This window comes from Haemaphysalis longicornis, unplaced genomic scaffold (assembly GCF_048455015.1).
Source record: "Haemaphysalis longicornis isolate Haplotype H1 unplaced genomic scaffold, Haemaphysalis longicornis Haplotype H1 scaffold_135, whole genome shotgun sequence".
Taxonomy (NCBI): domain Eukaryota; kingdom Metazoa; phylum Arthropoda; class Arachnida; order Ixodida; family Ixodidae; genus Haemaphysalis; species Haemaphysalis longicornis.
Genome location: NW_027526240.1, coordinates 497,212 through 515,242, shown reverse-complemented (window position 1 = coordinate 515,242; position 18,031 = coordinate 497,212). Strand labels below are relative to the sequence as shown.

The window sequence follows — 18,031 nt, the reverse complement described above, 5'->3', positions numbered from 1 at the left end:
GTTAATGGCAGGCCCACCGAGTCTTAATGCTTGGCTTTATTTACAAGTCTTCTTAATCCAAGCGAAGAACAGCGTCTGCTACGCTCTACGGAACTTCCTCGAAACATCCGGCCTCCACCATTTCCTTTAGCTTCCTACCCCATTGAATCTATGAAACTTTTCCCCCATTTCCTATACCCTACCCCTCCTCCACTAGACACCAAAATTGGCTAAAGCGTAACATGGCGTCACTGTATCCTTGTAAATAAAAAATTCGTGTTACCCCCCACCCCTTATCGCGACTATCATTGTCGCGGAAGCTAGCGCGAGTCAAGAACCCTGTTGAGGCACTAGACCCGCATAAGCAATAGCTGCACAAAAGGTTTTTGCTTACACCTTTAAACTTCCTAATTATACCACTATTTTTCACGCCGATATTCAGTCAAGATGTCAAGATGCGTTTTACCACTATCTTATCGAGACTATCATCATCCGCAGTAGCTGCACCAAATTTTTTGCTTACGCCTTTAAACTTCCTAACTATACCACTATTTTTCATGGCACTATTCAGTCAAGATGTCAAGATCCGTGTTACCACCACCTTATCGAGACTATCATCATCACCAGTAGCTGCACCAAATTTTTTGCTTACACCTTCAAACTTCCTAATGCTGTGAATATTTTTCACGCCGATATTCATTTCAAATTTTGTTTCGTGTTTCTTCGGGCGACGCAGTCATAATTTCGGCAAAAGGAGGAACTGCTGCGCTAATCGCCCGGGTTCTGGCTCAATACCCCTGTTTAGTAACCGCGTCATTTTTGACAGGCAGCCAAGACAAGAAGAAGGACGAAGAATTTCGCAGAGTAGGCGTAGCCTCTGAATCACTCCCAGCCCCCAGCTTTCAGCAGTATGCGGATCGCTGAGGTGGCCCCAGACAGCAAAGACCCGAAATCGACTGGCCCACCGCTACAAGAAGAGGTCAAGCACGACAACGAAGGCAACGAGGGCAAAACTAACCTCATCATCAACTACCTACCCCAGTGCCTAACAGACGAGGAGTTCTGCAACATTTCTGCGACCGGCCAAAGCTACGGCTTCAGTTTCATCGACTATCGGGGCGCCGGCGACGCGGCGCGCGCAATCGAGTCACTCAACGGCCTGCAGGTGCTCAACAAATCAGTACAGGTATCACACGCGAGGCCAGGCGGCGAGACCGTTAAGCGTGCCATGCTTTACATTCCCGGCATCCCCAAATTCTGCGCGCATGATCAAGCCGAAGAGTGTTTTGCCAACGTGGGAAAGATACTACAATTCCGAATCATCAATGACAAGTCCTCCGCTAGCACCGAGGTGGCATTTGTGCTCTATGACTTCCGTCAGAATGCCGAAGCCGCGATGGCGAAGCTGACAGGAAACGCACGACCTGGCGCTACTAAGCCACTGGTGAATCAGTATGCACAGCCAAAGACCCCGCGGAAGGATTCTGCTGGCAGCGGAGTATCCCGACAAGTCGCCAGCGCTCCCAATGGTGCCATCGGCGGAGGGTACCAGCACTAACCTGTTAACCACAACACGCAAGACGCGGTGGGTAGCAGTCCCCAGGGAGCAGGCACTGTTCATCTTTGACATTGGGGTCGATTGGGACGAAAGCTCGCTCCGTAGGTTACTCTCCAACTATGGCAACGTGCGCAATGTGAACATTGTCCGCGACACAGCCACTAACTAGCCTGTCCGGGGGATATGGACTTGCCACCATAGCCAACTACCAGGACGGCGTGGCAGCCGTCGAAGCCCTGAACAGGTCCCGCTAGGCTGCACGACCCCACCAAGCCTCTTTCAAACAGCGCAAATTTTACGGCAAAGAAAAGGCTTCTGGCAGGAGCTGCAAGGGTTTGATATGCCGAATTTGCTTGGGAATCTTGGAAGATCGTGAGGGAAGGAATACATATCTTGTATGAAGGCATAGTGGACATTATGTACCATTTGGAGCCCTTCGCACGCATCGCCGTCTGAATGTGGCGCTGTGAACCAAGCTCCGATTCCTCACCTGTGCCCCCAGTGACTTTGTTAATTGTCATTCTTAAAAATAATTTCCTGCCTTTAAAATATTCATGCCGTGTCTGCTGTTCTACTTTTTTTTAAAGGCTTTGTTGGCTACACAATGGAAGAAGTTTGTGTGCAAAAAATGAAGGGTTGGATAGAGCTGAACAGGGGATAGAGCTGAAAGAATAACCGGACTGTGGAAACTACGCAAGCTTACGTACCCTTCGCTCGCGTTTTCTTTTACGTTGTATTTAGTGAATGTGGCATTTTGTTTTTTACTCTTTTATGCAAAAATGTATGAGTCTATTGCAGGCTCTTGCATATTTGGTGGTTACCTTTATCAAGCCCTGGTGCAACGAGCTCTGGACGCAGCTCGGACTCGCGGCCTCCTGGACTTGGAAGGCTGAGCACATCGTGGTGTGCACAATAAAAGTTGATTCCTCCTACTCCTTATGCTGACGTTTTTATCCTTTCACTTGTGAGGAATGGTTTGTCACTAAGTATAGCACCGAAATAAACTTTTCTTTGGGCACATACCAGAAGGAATGTCAACAATAATCCAGGGTTTACAGAAAACCCATCCGTCAGATAGATTACCTATCGTTCGTTTGCGGACGCACAGCCAATTACGCCCCACGAGCCAAGTCCTGTATCGCTGGCCGGTCGACGTTGAGAAACGGTCTCTTGCAGCAACATCAGCAACGGCAGTGTCCTGTAAAGGCTAGAGGCATGGCGGGTCAATTCCAAGTAGCACAGATAACTGAAGAGCACATGACATTGCAGGCACAATCGGGCTAAGAAGGGCGAGTTGGGTGGTGGGTGAGATGCTTACCACCACAGTTGCTTTCAACACCTATTGTGATGCAAATTGGCCCTGGCCCTCTTGCATTTTAGACAGATTAGACACCAGGTTACAATGGTGCCTTAGGAGGAGAGAATGGTGACAGAGTCCCAAAGATCTTGTATGAAAACTAAAAATGCCATAACTTGCGATATGTCTACGTATTTAGTATAATTATAACGTCTGCTTATAGTGCACGCATGCGTAAACATGAGACAACGTAATTAAGCTACAATGTGTTCATGCATGTGTTTATTACAGTCACGCATACATCCTTGGCCACCTTTCCTTATAAGCAAAACGGACAGTCTCCAATTGAAAAATTCGACCAAGTACAGCAGTACAGCAAGTTCTTAACGTACGGACAATCGGCCAATCTTTTGCCAGAAAATGCGATTAAATGCTTCCCTCCAGCACATGTTTCTTGAACATACATACGTTATATATATATATATATATATATATATAGCAGAACAGAGAGATACGGGACGAGAGACTCGGTAAAGATACATATCAAGGTTGCAGTCGTCATTGCCAGTGCTATTCGGCTTTTTTCGAAATATATAATAGGGCCGAATGACGTGTGCTTGTCACGTTTCTTTGATTCATTTGATAAATAAGCGAAAATATAAGTCGAGAAAAAATCCGCCGTTTTCCGGGAGCGGGACTCGAACCCACATCTCCGCATAACCGGTGCGGTGCGTTCGCCATTACGCTATCCCCACAGCGGCTTCTCTCTCGACTTTAAAGCGGGGGTTTATATTTACAAGAGCTCTGAGGCCGGTCAACTAGCGCCGCCCCTCGACTACCGCGGGAGACGTAGAACGTCTTCTTTCCCAGCGGCCGCCACGTAGAACGTGGTCGGAGGTCGGGGTTAGCAATTGGCATATCCGAACTGCTGGAGCCAGTGCCTCGTAATGCATGTAGCAGAACAGAGAGATACGGGACGAGGGACTCGGTAAAGATACATATCAAGGTTGCAGTCGTCATTGCCAGTGTTATTCGGCTTTTTTCGAAATATATAATAGGGCCGAATGACGTGTGCTTGTCACGTTTCTTTGATTCATTTGATAAATAAGCGAAAATATAAGTCGAGAAAAAATCCGCCGTTTTCCGGGAGCGGGACTCGAACCCACATCTCCGCATAACCGGTGCGGTGCGTTCGCCATTACGCTATCCCCACAGCGGCTTCTCTCTCGACTTTAAAGCGGGGGTTTATATTTACAAGAGCTCTGAGGCCGGTCAACTAGCGCCGCCCCTCGACTACCGCGGGAGACGTAGAACGTCTTCTTTCCCAGCGGCCGCCACGTAGAACGTGGTCGGAGGTCGGGGTTAGCAATTGGCATATCCGAACTGCTGGAGCCAGTGCCTCGTAATGCATGTAGCAGAACAGAGAGATACGGGACGAGGGACTCGGTAAAGATACATATCAAGGTTGCAGTCGTCATTGCCAGTGCTATTCGGCTTTTTTCGAAATATATAATAGGGCCGAATGACGTGTGCTTGTCACGTTTCTTTGATTCATTTGATAAATAAGCGAAAATATAAGTCGAGAAAAAATCCGCCGTTTTCCGGGAGCGGGACTCGAACCCACATCTCCGCATAACCGGTGCGGTGCGTTCGCCATTACGCTATCCCCACAGCGGCTTCTCTCTCGACTTTAAAGCGGGGGTTTATATTTACAAGAGCTCTGAGGCCGGTCAACTAGCGCCGCCCCTCGACTACCGCGGGAGACGTAGAACGTCTTCTTTCCCAGCGGCCGCCACGTAGAACGTGGTCGGAGGTCGGGGTTAGCAATTGGCATATCCGAACTGCTGGAGCCAGTGCCTCGTAATGCATGTAGCAGAACAGAGAGATACGGGACGAGGGACTCGGTAAAGATACATATCAAGGTTGCAGTCGTCATTGCCAGTGCTATTCGGCTTTTTTCGAAATATATAATAGGGCCGAATGACGTGTGCTTGTCACGTTTCTTTGATTCATTTGATAAATAAGCGAAAATATAAGTCGAGAAAAAATCCGCCGTTTTCCGGGAGCGGGACTCGAACCCACATCTCCGCATAACCGGTGCGGTGCGTTCGCCATTACGCTATCCCCACAGCGGCTTCTCTCTCGACTTTAAAGCGGGGGTTTATATTTACAAGAGCTCTGAGGCCGGTCAACTAGCGCCGCCCCTCGACTACCGCGGGAGACGTAGAACGTCTTCTTTCCCAGCGGCCGCCACGTAGAACGTGGTCGGAGGTCGGGGTTAGCAATTGGCATATCCGAACTGCTGGAGCCAGTGCCTCGTAATGCATGTAGCAGAACAGAGAGATACGGGACGAGGGACTCGGTAAAGATACATATCAAGGTTGCAGTCATCATTGCCAGTGCTATTCGGCTTTTTTCGAAATATATAATAGGGCCGAATGACGTGTGCTTGTCACGTTTCTTTGATTGATTTGATAACTACCGCCCCCTCACACGTCTCTTCCTTCACCCTTGGACAGATTATGGCGACAATTACAGACCCATTCCCTCCCCACCAGACACGTCCTCCACCACATCTATCCCACATTATATCCCCGCCCAAACTGCCCGGCATGTGGCGCTCGAGACACCACGCCACACGCCATTTGGGAATGCCCCTCTTTACCCCCGCTCCGTTTACCCAACCCTTCCACTACCTGGCTGGAGGTGACCGGGAGCTCCTCGTCCGAGCTACAGCTCCTGACCGCCACTAGGGCTCAGGATTACCTGGCGCGCCTCCCTCACCTGAGGGACACTCGCTAGGACTGAGCCTCGTCAGAAATAAAGTTATTCTCTCTCTCTCCCTCCACGAACTAGTTCACAGAACGCGCACAGGCTGGCAGTGGCGCGCTAGCGAGTTCTCATTGGCGTGCTGTTGCCATAAGCACCGACTGCTTGCGGGCAGTGGGCACAGGCCAGAATCAACAGACCCTTGGCCTGGTGCGAACACGCTTTTTACGATACAGGCATGAGTGAGGCAAGCTCCAAATATGTGGGAAAAGCGCATGGCATTTGAGCGTCTGCGGGGACGCGGAGGGCGTTCATGCACTGCGTAGGCTTCGGCTAGTGAATGCTACGATTCTAAGCGGTCCTGGGAGGCTTATCTTATGCATTTTACAGCCGACAACATGGCAGAAGCGCGGTATGGTGATTACTGAGATATTGAGAATGCCCATCCAACAACGCCATCGGTTGTGTTTTACAGAACCGAAACCGAAACCGAAACTTGTTTGATTGCTAACCTTGGGCATCTTCAATCACGGTGCCCCCTCCTCCCAACGTGACAGCCTTAGTTGGTGCGGCCGCCGCAAACCGCGCATGGTAGTTTTTCTTCTTTCGCGCTTTGTAAAATAATTACCGATTTGTCAACCGGATGAACGATGAAAAGTGTGCTAATTTGAGCCAGTCTACGCAGTGCAAGCAAAAACGGGAGCTTGACAAATTCACTTCAGTGTCCCTTTAAGAACGCGTTGACTACAAAACGTTGGTTCGTCGGCTAAAAAGTATGATGGGTGCAATGGAATGTTCCGTCTGCACAATTCAGGGAAATGTTTGTGTCGTGTTGTGTCAAATGCCTTGCATGTGATTAGTATGTGGACTACGGATAGGTCCCTTCCACACCTGCTACACGTGCGTCGCGAAGATCCAGTGAGCAGGTGGGAGTGCGTTACATGTGTGTGGCCTATCCGCAGCCTAGCCAGGGTGACTTCAGTGTATCTGTTGTGCGAGTCAGTTATGTAGCGTCCCAATTGTGGTTTTATTACGTGCAGTTTGTTGTCTGTTGACTCCAGTGTAGTTGCCATGTGTTACGAAGCTGCCGTCTGATGTGTTGCTATAGGTCGATGTAAGTTACGGTTGTTATGTCAACTGCGGAGATGAGAGCAGCAGCACCGAGCCATTTGATCAGCGGTCGCATTGCCAGGGCAGGGTTCCCACAGTGCCCTGGTACCCAGCATATAGTTATTTCTAAATTTGAAGCATATGCAGTCATTATAAACTTTAAAAGAACAATGATCACATAGTTTTCAGACGCCTTCCTGCCTGTACAACGCTTAGAGAATCTGTGTACACGATGGACTTGGGAATTTTATGTTTGATGATGTGATTTGAAACAAGATACCATACGCTTCTGCCGTGTAAATACTGCTATGAAAATTCATTGTTTTAGTAACGCTAAAATTTCGTCCGTGCGCTGGACAAGAGGCAGTAGAATCAGTTTTCGACGCGTCGCTGAAGAATTCTGCGCACCTATACTTGTCCTGCAGGAACAGGAAGTGCTGCAGAATCGCACTCCTGGGTACCATATTTTTTTCTAGTTGCGTGAATGACAGGTCGCATGGTATAGGACGAAGATGCCATGGTAGAATGAAATTATGGATGGGTGTCCTGTGCGTGTCTGAAAGGGGGGCATTGAGTGCAGAAGCCTCCTCCCTCACTCTGAGAGAGAAAGGTAAGAAAATAGATGGCCTGTTTAAAAATAATTGCAAGTTTGATGTATCGTTCATGATAGGACTCAAAGGATGGTTGGTGAGAGACATGATCTTAGATGCATACAGCAGTTGAACATACTTTCGCTAATGCCCTTGGCACCATTTGTCCCACTCGACATACAGACTCTCGACAGGGCTAGTGCGGAAAGCGCCGCATGAGAGACGATCAGCCAAGATGCAGCACTGAGTCGAGCATTTTCAGTGCTGTTTTTTAGCCGACCCATACAAGACACTGCTGTAGTCAAGCCGAGACCCCACCAAGGCTGAATAAAGGCGCAGCAGGAGTTGTTTGTCGGCTCCATATGATTGGTTTGAGAGGACCTTAAGAATGTTCATTGTTTTTGAGCATTTGCATTTTAGCTGTTTGATATACAAAATGAATGAAAGCTTTTCGTCGAATAAAATACCCAAACACTTGTGATCCTTGTTCACAGGAATCGACACGCTGTTAAGAGTGATGTCTCGGTCGAGGTGGACCCCACCCTTCCTGGAGAACACAACACCAGAGCTCTTCTTTCCAGGATTAATTTTAAAACCATTCTTGTCTGCCCAGCCGGCAAGTTTCTTGAAGCCAAGCTGGACTTGACGTTCGCAGATTGACATATTACATGATTTAAAGGATATCTGGACGTCATCTACATATATGGAATAAGAGATTGTAGGTGGCAATGCTTTTCCAAGAGAGTTCATCTTTACTATGGAAAGAGTGCAGCTCAACACTCCCCCTTGTGGCACACCATTTTCTTGCACATGAACCTTTGACAGTGCAGAACCAACTCAGACGCGAAAGGTTCTCTCTGACATGTAACTAGCAAGGGTGTTAAACATATTACCCGAAACACCGAATGACTTCAGGTCACTGAGTACCCCATAACGCAAAGCTTTGTCATATGCCTTTTCTAGGTCGAAAAACACAGTTAAACAGAACTGTTTTCGAATGAAGGCATCCTTGATGTATGACTCTAGTGCAACAAGTTGATCGTTTGTGGATCTCCCCGCCCTGAAGCCTGCCTGGCAGCTCTCGAGAAGGCCGTTGTACTCCAAAACGTACACGAGCCTCCGGTTTATCATCTTCTCGAGAAGCTTGCACAGGAAGCTGGTCAGGGCAATGGGTCCGCAGCTAGCTGGAGAGGAAGGGCCCTTCCCTACTTTCAAGAATGCTACAACTATGGCCTCCCTCCAAGACTTTGGAATGTGCCCCGGAAGCCATATCTTGTTGTAAAGGTGAAGGAGTGTTACAAGAGTGTCTGCATGTAAGTGCTGTATCATTGTATATGTGATGTTGTCTGGGCCTGGAGCTGAGGTTTTACAGGTACTCAGAGCCCCCTCAGCTCATGAAGCGAAAGCTCGGCGTTATAAGTGGAGGCTGACTTGTCGTTATCAAGTAAAGACTTCTTTTTGGCCGATTGTTTGTGTTTTATGAAAGTGTTTGTGTAGTGTGCTGAGCTGGACCCGTGCTGAAAGTGTTGTGCGGGTGTTAGCCTGGTCTTCCAGTGTGTCTGTCACGTCAATTAGCTGGGCAAACTGGACGCAGAAAAAACGAGACGTTTAATATGCAATGAAAATAACGCGCGCGACTCCACACATTACAGCGCTCCTCACTGCAGTAGCGTAAAACGTTCGGGGCACAAGCACTATGCACAGTTAACTTCTGCTCACTTTCCACTTGATGTCCGTTGCTGGTTGCAGCTTTAGTCACTAGGGTCCGGTAGTCGATGACCACTTGAGGGGCTTGCCGGACACGCTGCCAGAGACCAGGGTGCGTAGCCCTGGGTGCGGTGGGGACCTTGTTTCGGGTGCGCAGCCCGAGCGTTCAAGCCAGGTAGCCCCGCTGGTGGTCGTCTCTGAAGCCGCCAAGGGTGCGTTGTTGCGCTCAGGATCGTTGCCGCGCACAGGAGGCCGGCTGGGCGCCTTTCCAGGTTCGGTGCCTAGAGCTTCCGTGCAGGCGTCGCCATTCCTCGCTCTCCTCTGTCCACGCGCCTCTCTTCTTCTTTTCCTTCTTCCAGTCCCCTCCTTGAGGGGGTTGCCCATGACATTCTCCATGTCTCCTTTTTCCTCCTCTTCTTCTACTAGTCTTCTTCGGGGAGTTAGTCTCTCGGGGGGATTGCTCATGACAGTGTCCCTGTTGTACTAACCAGGGGCAGGCTGTGTGTTTGTTGTCCTTTGAGTTTGCGTATTCGTGTCCATACTTTTCGTGTGTCTGTGTAGAAGTTTATTGATGTTATGAATAAACGCCAACTATCTCGTTTTGCCTCACGGCGCACACGTTTTCCTAACGCATTTGCCCTTTTGAACGAAAGAAGGTTACCCGACGTGGGGTACCAACGAAGGATACCCCACGCCTTGTTCTGGGTCTCTCGCGCCCGCCTACAGTCCTCATTCCACCACGGCCTCCTCTAGTTGCGCGGGGCACCAGAGGCGTGGGGAATGGACTTTTCGGCGGCGTCGAGGATGTGCGCCGTCAGGATTTGGGTAGCTTCTTCAACGTGTAGGTGTCCTATGGATGTGTGGTGTAGTTGATGTCTCTGTAAATGTATTCCAGTTAGCTCTTGCTTCATTGAACCTGTTTTGGGAATATGGACTGCGTGGGCCTTTACCTATATATGTTAGTTAGGTGGGGGAGTGTTCACTGCCCTATGGGTCAGTGCCCCCACCCCACACGAGACAAGGAAAGAGAACTGCAGAGCCAATAGCCAAGTCAAGAAATGAGTGTGTGTTGTGTCCTATGGTATGTAGGCTGTTTCGTGTTGAAGAGGCGTGCTCCCGAAGATGTTAAAAACGTCTCTATCAGGCGACCTCGGGCATCTGTGCGGGAGAGCCCCAAAGAGAATTGTGTGCATTAAGGTCGCCTGTGAGGATGTATGGTTCGGGAAGCTGGTCAACCTGCGCCACGAAGTCGAAGCTCGAAAGTGCAAGATCGGGAGAATGTATATGAAGCATACCATTATCAACCTAATAAATATTATTGTGCGGATTGCTGCAGCCTCAAGGGCGGTGTTCAAAGTGATAGGGTGGCATGCTAAGTACTTCCAGGCGATTATGGTCACACCGCCAGAAGAGTGTGTGCAGTCATCCCTGTTCTTTCTGAACACCATGTAACTATTCAAGAAATTTGTGTGTTTGGAATACAAATGTGTTTCCTGAACACACATTACTATTGGCTGATTAGGATGCAGTATTTCGTATACATCGTCAAGATTTTAAGAAGGCCTCTGCAGTTCCATTGGATTATGTTTTCTCTTATGAAGTGTTTGGAGCTACTGGAGTGTGTTGTTTATGTATCGTCTTTCGGTGCTTGGACTCTCGGAGGGGACTTTTTGGCCTCTCTACAGTCTTGGATGCAGGGACCCGTTCCTTCCGCTGCGACAAAGAGAGGAAGGGTCCCACATCCATCTCATCCTCGGAGGTACTAGGTGTGCCCGATGGACCAGGCCCACTGGACTTGGCACCCATTCGGGTGCCTTTTGTTTTTTGAGCCGCTACCGCCGAATGTGTCGAGAGCCCACAGGTGGCACGGGTGGTGCGGCAGAGGTGGGAGCCGATGCGGGATCCCCGGTGTCCATCACCTCCGCAGCCTCCAGTGGAAGCAGGGAGGGTGAGAAAGGTGGGGTCGGAGGGGCATCGGTCCCGACTGTCACTGTTGCCACCATAGCCGCTGCTGGCTCAGCAAGCGCTGTGGTGACGGGTTGGGCTGCCTGAGGCAACCCAGGGGGAGCGGGGGCGGGACCTAGTCTGACTCTCGGTACTGGGTCCTCGCCGAAACCAGAGGCCGCTCCGCCCCCCGGCGAGCTGCGTCGGCGTACCTCCCCAGGGGGAAAGAGGCGAACCTCTTTCGCGCCTCTCGGAAGGTAAGGTTCTCGTTGATTTTCAAGGCAATGATCTGTTGCTCCTGCTTAAACTTTTGACAGATCCTGGAATAGGCAGCGTGCGGTCCCTGGCAGTTTGCACAGGTGAAGTTCTCGGATTCGCAATTGTCAGTTGGATGATCTTGTGCTGCACATTTTGCGCACGTCAATTTACCACGACAAGAGGCTGTGCCGTGCCCAAACCGCTGACTCTTGAAGAAGCGGCGTGGGTTCGGCACGTAGGGTCGGACTGGACATCTCATGAAGCCTGCGGTGACCGACTCAGGAAGTGTTGAGTGGTCAAATGTCAAGATTATATGTTTGGTTGCTATTATCTGGTCATTTCAGCGTATGGTTATTCGCCTCACTGCCGTCGCGCCCTGATAACGAAGGCCCTAGAGCAGATCGGCTTCGGTTTCACTTATAAAATCCCGATCAGAGATCCCACCATGGCAGCTATTAAGGCTATGATAGGGCGTGATCTTGGTGTCAGCATCGACCATGCGTGTTTGTGCAATGAGGTTAGCGGACTGCTGTTGGTTGTCTACCTCAATCAGGAGTTCTCCCGTTTTCAGTTTCTTAGCCTTGTACGACTTGCCGACACGGCTTTTAAGATACTTGGAGATTAAAAACACGGACTGGGAAGTTATTGGCTTTTTCTTATAAAGAGATTCCATGATCAAAAAGCGCGAGAAATTATCGGGCTTTGGGAGCGAGATTGATTGCAAAGGAGGAAAAGATACTTCCGTGCGGCCCCTTTTCAGGGACCGATCATGGTGGGGTGGGGGTTAGAAAATACCATATAGCATAGTATATAAGCAGGGGACTGGGGTACTTTCTTCGCTCGGGTTACCCTGATACCGAGAGAGGTCCCGGAGCTCGCTGCCTGGTAAACAGACAGGGAGCCCATCCGCCGGACCTTGACCTGGGCTCCGACGGCCTGTGTTTGAGGTTTGTACCCTTCACCTTAAAATACATCGCCACGGTTGGTTCCAGCTTATGCTTGGTGGCTCGGGGTCAGCGGTGTCGCCAATACCGCCACCAAGATTACTCAAGGTGCCCCGTGCGGGGAGGTGGCACGTAGCATTCGGCACATAGCCACTAAGGAAAATGTCCACATAGGGCTGCTACTGTCTGCCTTAGTGCTTACAACATTTCCCTCGGGACTGAAGAGGCCGACTCGGGCGCTTATGGCGGAGGCCGGGAGTTAGAAGGCTACAGCCGGGAAACGTGTACAACTTCAGTGCTATGACTACGGCGGTCGGTGACAGTAGAGGTGGGCGTAACGCGGTAATTTACCGGTGAAGTCTGCTCTTGGATAGTGTAAGGGCCTACGAAGCGGGGAAAGAACTTCTCGCAGAGTCCTGGGGTCCGGAGCGGAGTGGAAAGTAAGACCTGATCCCCTGGGTGTAAACGATACAACGCGGTGGGAAGCATCGTAGTTTGACTTGCGGTCTTCCTGTGAGGCTGTCGCCCTGAGACGAGCGAGATGGCGGCTATAAGACAGGCGAGAAATACAGCCATCGAGAATTTTGGATGCAGAGGGCACAGGTGCAGTCAAGGAAGAATTATCGAGAACAGATGTAGGTGGGTGCCCATGAACAAGGATGAATGACGAAAATCCAGTTGTTCGTTGAAAGGCTGTATGATAGGCGTAGGTGGCGAAGGGGAGAATTCGTCCCAGTTTTTATGGCCGGGCTGAATGTAATAGGCAATCATATCGGAGAACGTGCGATGAAAACTTTCGGTCAGACCATTAGTTTGAGGGTGGTAGCTGGACGTAGTTTTGTGTACAGTTTCGGTACCGCGAAAACGTTCTGCAAGCACGGCCGAAAGAAATACCCGGCCTCGGTCACTAAGAAGCACTTGGGGCGGTCCATGCCGCAGGAATATTGTCTTCAAAAAGAATTCAGCCACTCCTAAAGCACAGCCCGTGAGAATAGGAGCTGTTTCCGCGTATCGTGTCGAGTGATCTACCACGGTAATGATCCCCCGATGTCTAGCCAAAGTGACGGGTTGAGGAGGACTGTAGAGGGCTATTCCAACGACTTCAAAAGGAGAGGAGGGCCACGGCAGTGGTTAGAGCGTGCCTGTAGGCCCCGAAGTCGGACGTTTGCGATGCTGACACAATACGCACGATGCAACGTGTTTGGCAACAGAAGTGGATAGGCCGGGCCAGAAGAAGCGGCTTTTGATACGATCATAAGTTTTGTGGAAGGCAAGGTGGCCCGCGGTAGCGTCGTCGTGAAATGTCTAAAATTTTACGTTGGAGGCAGTGCTGCCAACTCTAGGGAAATTTCCCTAGACCTAGGGGATTTGAGTCGTCTTTAGAAAAAAAAAAATTTGCCAACATCTAGGGATTTTTTTTGTGTTGAAGTGGCCTTCAGTCGTGTAATGGTGACATTTATAAATTTTAGCAGTCATTATTTATCATGTACCGATCCATTTCAATTTCTGAATGACGCGCAGATACGTATGTAACAAATGTGCAACCAGAAAAACTATCGCTCCTACATTTGACATTTTACTGCAAAGCAGTAAATGTCTAACCCCCCGGGTTTTCATTCCGGTGTCATAAATTTACTCTGCGCCGCTCCGGGGCTACTCCTCACCACCGCTGACACCTCTTTCACAACTATTTTCCCCCTCGCCTCCACCGATGCCCCTTTGGCAAGTTGCGCAGTCATCAGTTGACGGGGGTAGTGCGGTGACCAGATGATTGAAAATGCACGTAGGTCGTTAGTAAAAGCGGGCGCAGAGTGAACGCCGCTAATGATTCACAACCATCGTAAGACAGGCGAATGCATGAACGCCAGGGGAGCGCTCGAACTACGGCATTTGGGAATGAAGCGCTCTGTATAGTGCCGCGAATCGTGCGAAAGCCCTCTGTGCAGTGATTGCAACTACCGTAACAGAGCAGTTTGAAATGTCCACACTCGATCCTTTCGCATTCACGAGCTATCCCGAGATGTTACAGCATGCCGCACACGTAAACAAAAACCGCGCTGTGCTTATGCGCCAGCGGCATCCACCCCGCAAATATCCCCTTGTAGACAAAAATATAAAACAAAACACCCTAACTCAGTGCGTGTTGGTAAAACGGGGCTCTAGAAATCCTATAAATGCTACCAATGAGCGATTGCGGTGCGAAAACAAGAGCAAAATGCACTAAGAACTGCAGTGAGTGGCCCGAAGCGTTGCGAGGGCGTCTGCGTGGCGTCTGCTTTGAAGCAGCCAACAAAAATGGTGGCACCACCGCGGAGTTAAAGGGACCGCGTAACCGCGTAACCGCGGCGCCGCGGGCGAGGGGAAAGAAAAAAGAGGAGGGCAGCGCAGAAGGAGGGGGCAGTTGGCGCTACCTTAGTAATTTTAGGGACCCTACACACAGTGTACTTACGCTTCCCTCTGTCGTGAGCCTCTGGAAATGCGCTATCTCCGCTACTCTCTCTCTCAGCCACCTCGCCGCGCTGCTGGGCCGCAACCGTCGCCTCCGACTCGCGCTCCCGAGCGTCTGCTACTGGCAGCGCTGGCACGGTGCTCTCCTCGCAACCGAAGTCTTTTTCGAGCAACAATTCTAACTCAGGCTTCACTTCTTCCTGTTCGAGTTAAATTTCGGGCCCTAGGTTCTTGTTCTCCCTTTGGAGTCTCTCTTTTTCGAGCTTCTTTCTTTCCCTTCGGATTCGCTCGGTCTCGAGGTCGTACCATCGCATCTTTTCCTCGTGTTCTCTCTTTCTTTCCTCGCTTTCCTCACGCTGGCGCTCAGCCTCTGCCTCTGCGGCCTGACTTTTCGCGGTCTCCCTGCCATTGATCAGCTCAATGCATTCCGACAGCTCCTCATCGTCAGCCCCAACAGCGAATATAGCCTGTATCAGCTCTGGCTTTCTCAGCGCGTCCGTAACATCCAAGCGCAACTCTTTTGCAAGCTCCAACAACTGCGGTTTTTTCAACGCCTTCAAATTCATGGCCGGTCTGGAGTACTGCTTTCCCACTGCTCCAAAAATGTTTTGCGGAATAAACCACGCGACAAAAACACACGTCCTACCAGCAATCCTCAGAAGCCTAGTAAAACTCAGTGAAGACAAGTCCCGCACTCACCATTGACCGCCGTGAATTCTGCGAAGTCCGAAGCCGCCTCGACGTCAGTGGTGTTGGATCTCGCACCGCTGGCTCCAGGTGTTACGAAGTTGCCATCCGACCGCTGCCAACCAGTTGTTGCGACCGGGGAGGCCGACCCGAGCCGAGCTCCGTCGCCTCCGACATACGTGTGGTAGCGTGGTGTGAAGCGAGCGGCCAGCTGCTGTTGCAGCCGTGAAGAAGTCCAGAAGCCGTAGGCTAACGTACCTGTTTACTTCATAGCGAGAGGTGAGCCGCAGCCAAAAAACAATGCTCCGACGGGCGAGGCAACAGTACAGGACTCGAGCAGAGTGACAGCAATGATTCACTGCTCAAACAGGAATGAAAATACAGCGCTTAGGCGGGGTCTATTTATACCCAAAGCGCTAACGGTCAAAACAGCGTTCCCTCTAGATTGTGCACACGCCACGAACGTCACAGACACATACAACACTCTTTCCAGAGTTCGTGAGCAGTCGGTAGTAGCGGCGCACGCTGAGTCCGAGAGAGAGGAGAGAGGAGGACTCCGCTGCGAACGCGGGGCTTTCGTGTCCTTAGGGCGCGTTGAGACGTGCCTCGCCGGTAACCGTCGAAGTTTGAAACGTGCCGAAAGCGAAGCGTCTGACTCGGGCTTGTCGAGGCGTGAAAACATGAGTCACCGACACTGTGGGGCTTGTCTGAAAGCCGCACGTAGTCGAGGTTTCTCCGCACAGCCGAGGAGTATTGAAACGAAGCCCAACAGCGGGCTCAATCGTAACAGACCCATCTATCTAACATCATGTCAAGGCAAGTTATTAGAACGCATCATCTTAAAAGGTTAGTACGATATTTAAACGAGACGAATTGGTTACCGTTCCAGTGGATTGGCCTCTTGGAACATATTTCAACCCAGGGTGCCCTCATTCAGATTAAAGAAGATGTGATCAACAATCCAAGCGCAGCTCAAAATAAAGCCATCTTAGCGGTCGATTTAGCCAAAGCATTCGATAATGTCACACATAGCGGCATCCTTGACTACGTATCTATCACTACGTGAGAAATTTTTTGAAAGACCACACTCTACGCATTGTCATTGGATCGGTACTGTCACCCATGCTTTTTAACTTAGCGATGTGTGGAGTCGCCAGAAAACTGGATAAAATTCCAGACATAAAGTACACCTTACACGCGGATGACATAACAGTATGGATAACTAACCCGCCGCGGTGGCTCAGGGGCTAAGCCGTTGCGCTTCTGAGCACGAGGTCGCGGGTTCGATTCCCGGCCACGGCGTTCGCTTTTCTGATGGAGGCGAAAAGCAAAAACGCCCGTGGGTACGAGATTTCGGCGCACGTTAAAGATCCCCAGGTGGTCCAAATTAATCCGGAGCCCTCCACTACGGCGCGCCTCATCGCCTGCGTTGCGTCGGCGCGTTAAACCCTACAATCATCATCAGTATGGATAACTAAGGGTTCATTGGTGCACATTGAAACACGTTGCAAGTAGCACTAAATAAAATCAAAGAGGAGGCTAAAATAAAAGGCCTATATTGCTCCCCTGCCAAATCAGAGGTTCTTCTCATAACTAAGCATACCAAAAGAAATGCCCGAGGAAAAGTTAATCTGATCTTAGGAGAAATTGCCATCCCACAAAGAGCGGAAATTAAGGTCCTGGGGCTTCGCATCCAGAAAGGCGGCATGTCTTATATAACAACTCCGCAACTTTTGAAGCAAGGCAATCAGATCATTCACATGATGAAAAGAATCACCATCCATACTACCGGACTGAATGAGAAGGAAGCCCTGAGGCTGAGGGATGCCTTGATAATTTGCAGGCTTATATATCCGCTTCCGTACTTAAACCCATCAGAAGCAGAAAAACGTAAGCTAGAGGCACTCATCAGAACGGCTACCAAGATTGCCTTAGAAGTACCAATCTCGAATAGCAACGTGGCCCTATTCAGGACAGGTGCTCACAATACGATTGAAGAGATCGTTTCCATTCATTTAGCAAACCAAGGAACATCCTCACCAGCATCGATTTCGATCCCACACCTCGAAACGAGTCACAGGGAATCAAGGACCCATTTCTCGACAGCCAAACTCGAGACCTGCTCAAAGTTGCCCCTTTACCCCGGAATATGGATCCCGAAAGGAATGAGGACCGAAGACGGCAAATAGTTAATTTTTTACAGAAACTTGTGAAAAGATCTCCAACAAGCCAAGGAATATACTATGTAGATATTAGTCCCAGCAGTGGCGAGCACAGCATCGTAGTGCTGAACAGAGACCTTCATCCGGCAGTAGCATTCTCAATGGTAGCGCCAACATCACTCAACAGGGATTGAACTCCACGCCATCGGCAGAGCCATTATCCCACTACACCTTCCCACCGTATAGTCCCGATGGTTCAGAACTCCCGGTGATCATTTTCCCAGATTCTCAAGAAACATGCAGGCAAATTATACTGAACGACATGAATAATGATACAGCAGATTTATTTAATAGTCATTGTCATAATCACTACGATATTATTGGACACCTGGCCACGCGGAAATGTTTGGCAACGTTCGGGCAGACACGCCGTCCGTGATTTAAGAATCCGGGCACCGAACATCTCCCTGGAGAGGCCCAATTTTTCGTGACATCACGAACAATACACTAAGAGACCTTCAACTGAACAGAAGGGGAGTACCTCCGCCTCACCCTAACCTTGACAGGAAGCAATCAGT

The 18,031-nt window shown here is 50.0% G+C and overlaps 1 protein-coding gene across 1 annotated transcript; it reads left to right on the top strand.

The window, feature by feature from the left end:
* Nucleotides 1-889: 889 nt before the first annotated feature.
* On the top strand, nucleotides 890-1,537 carry LOC144164708 (ELAV-like protein 1-B). Its single transcript, XM_077695011.1, has one exon. It carries the CDS (start codon nucleotides 890-892, stop codon nucleotides 1,535-1,537), a length of 648 nt encoding a protein of 215 aa, XP_077551137.1.
* The last annotated feature ends 16,494 nt before the right edge of the window (nucleotides 1,538-18,031 follow it).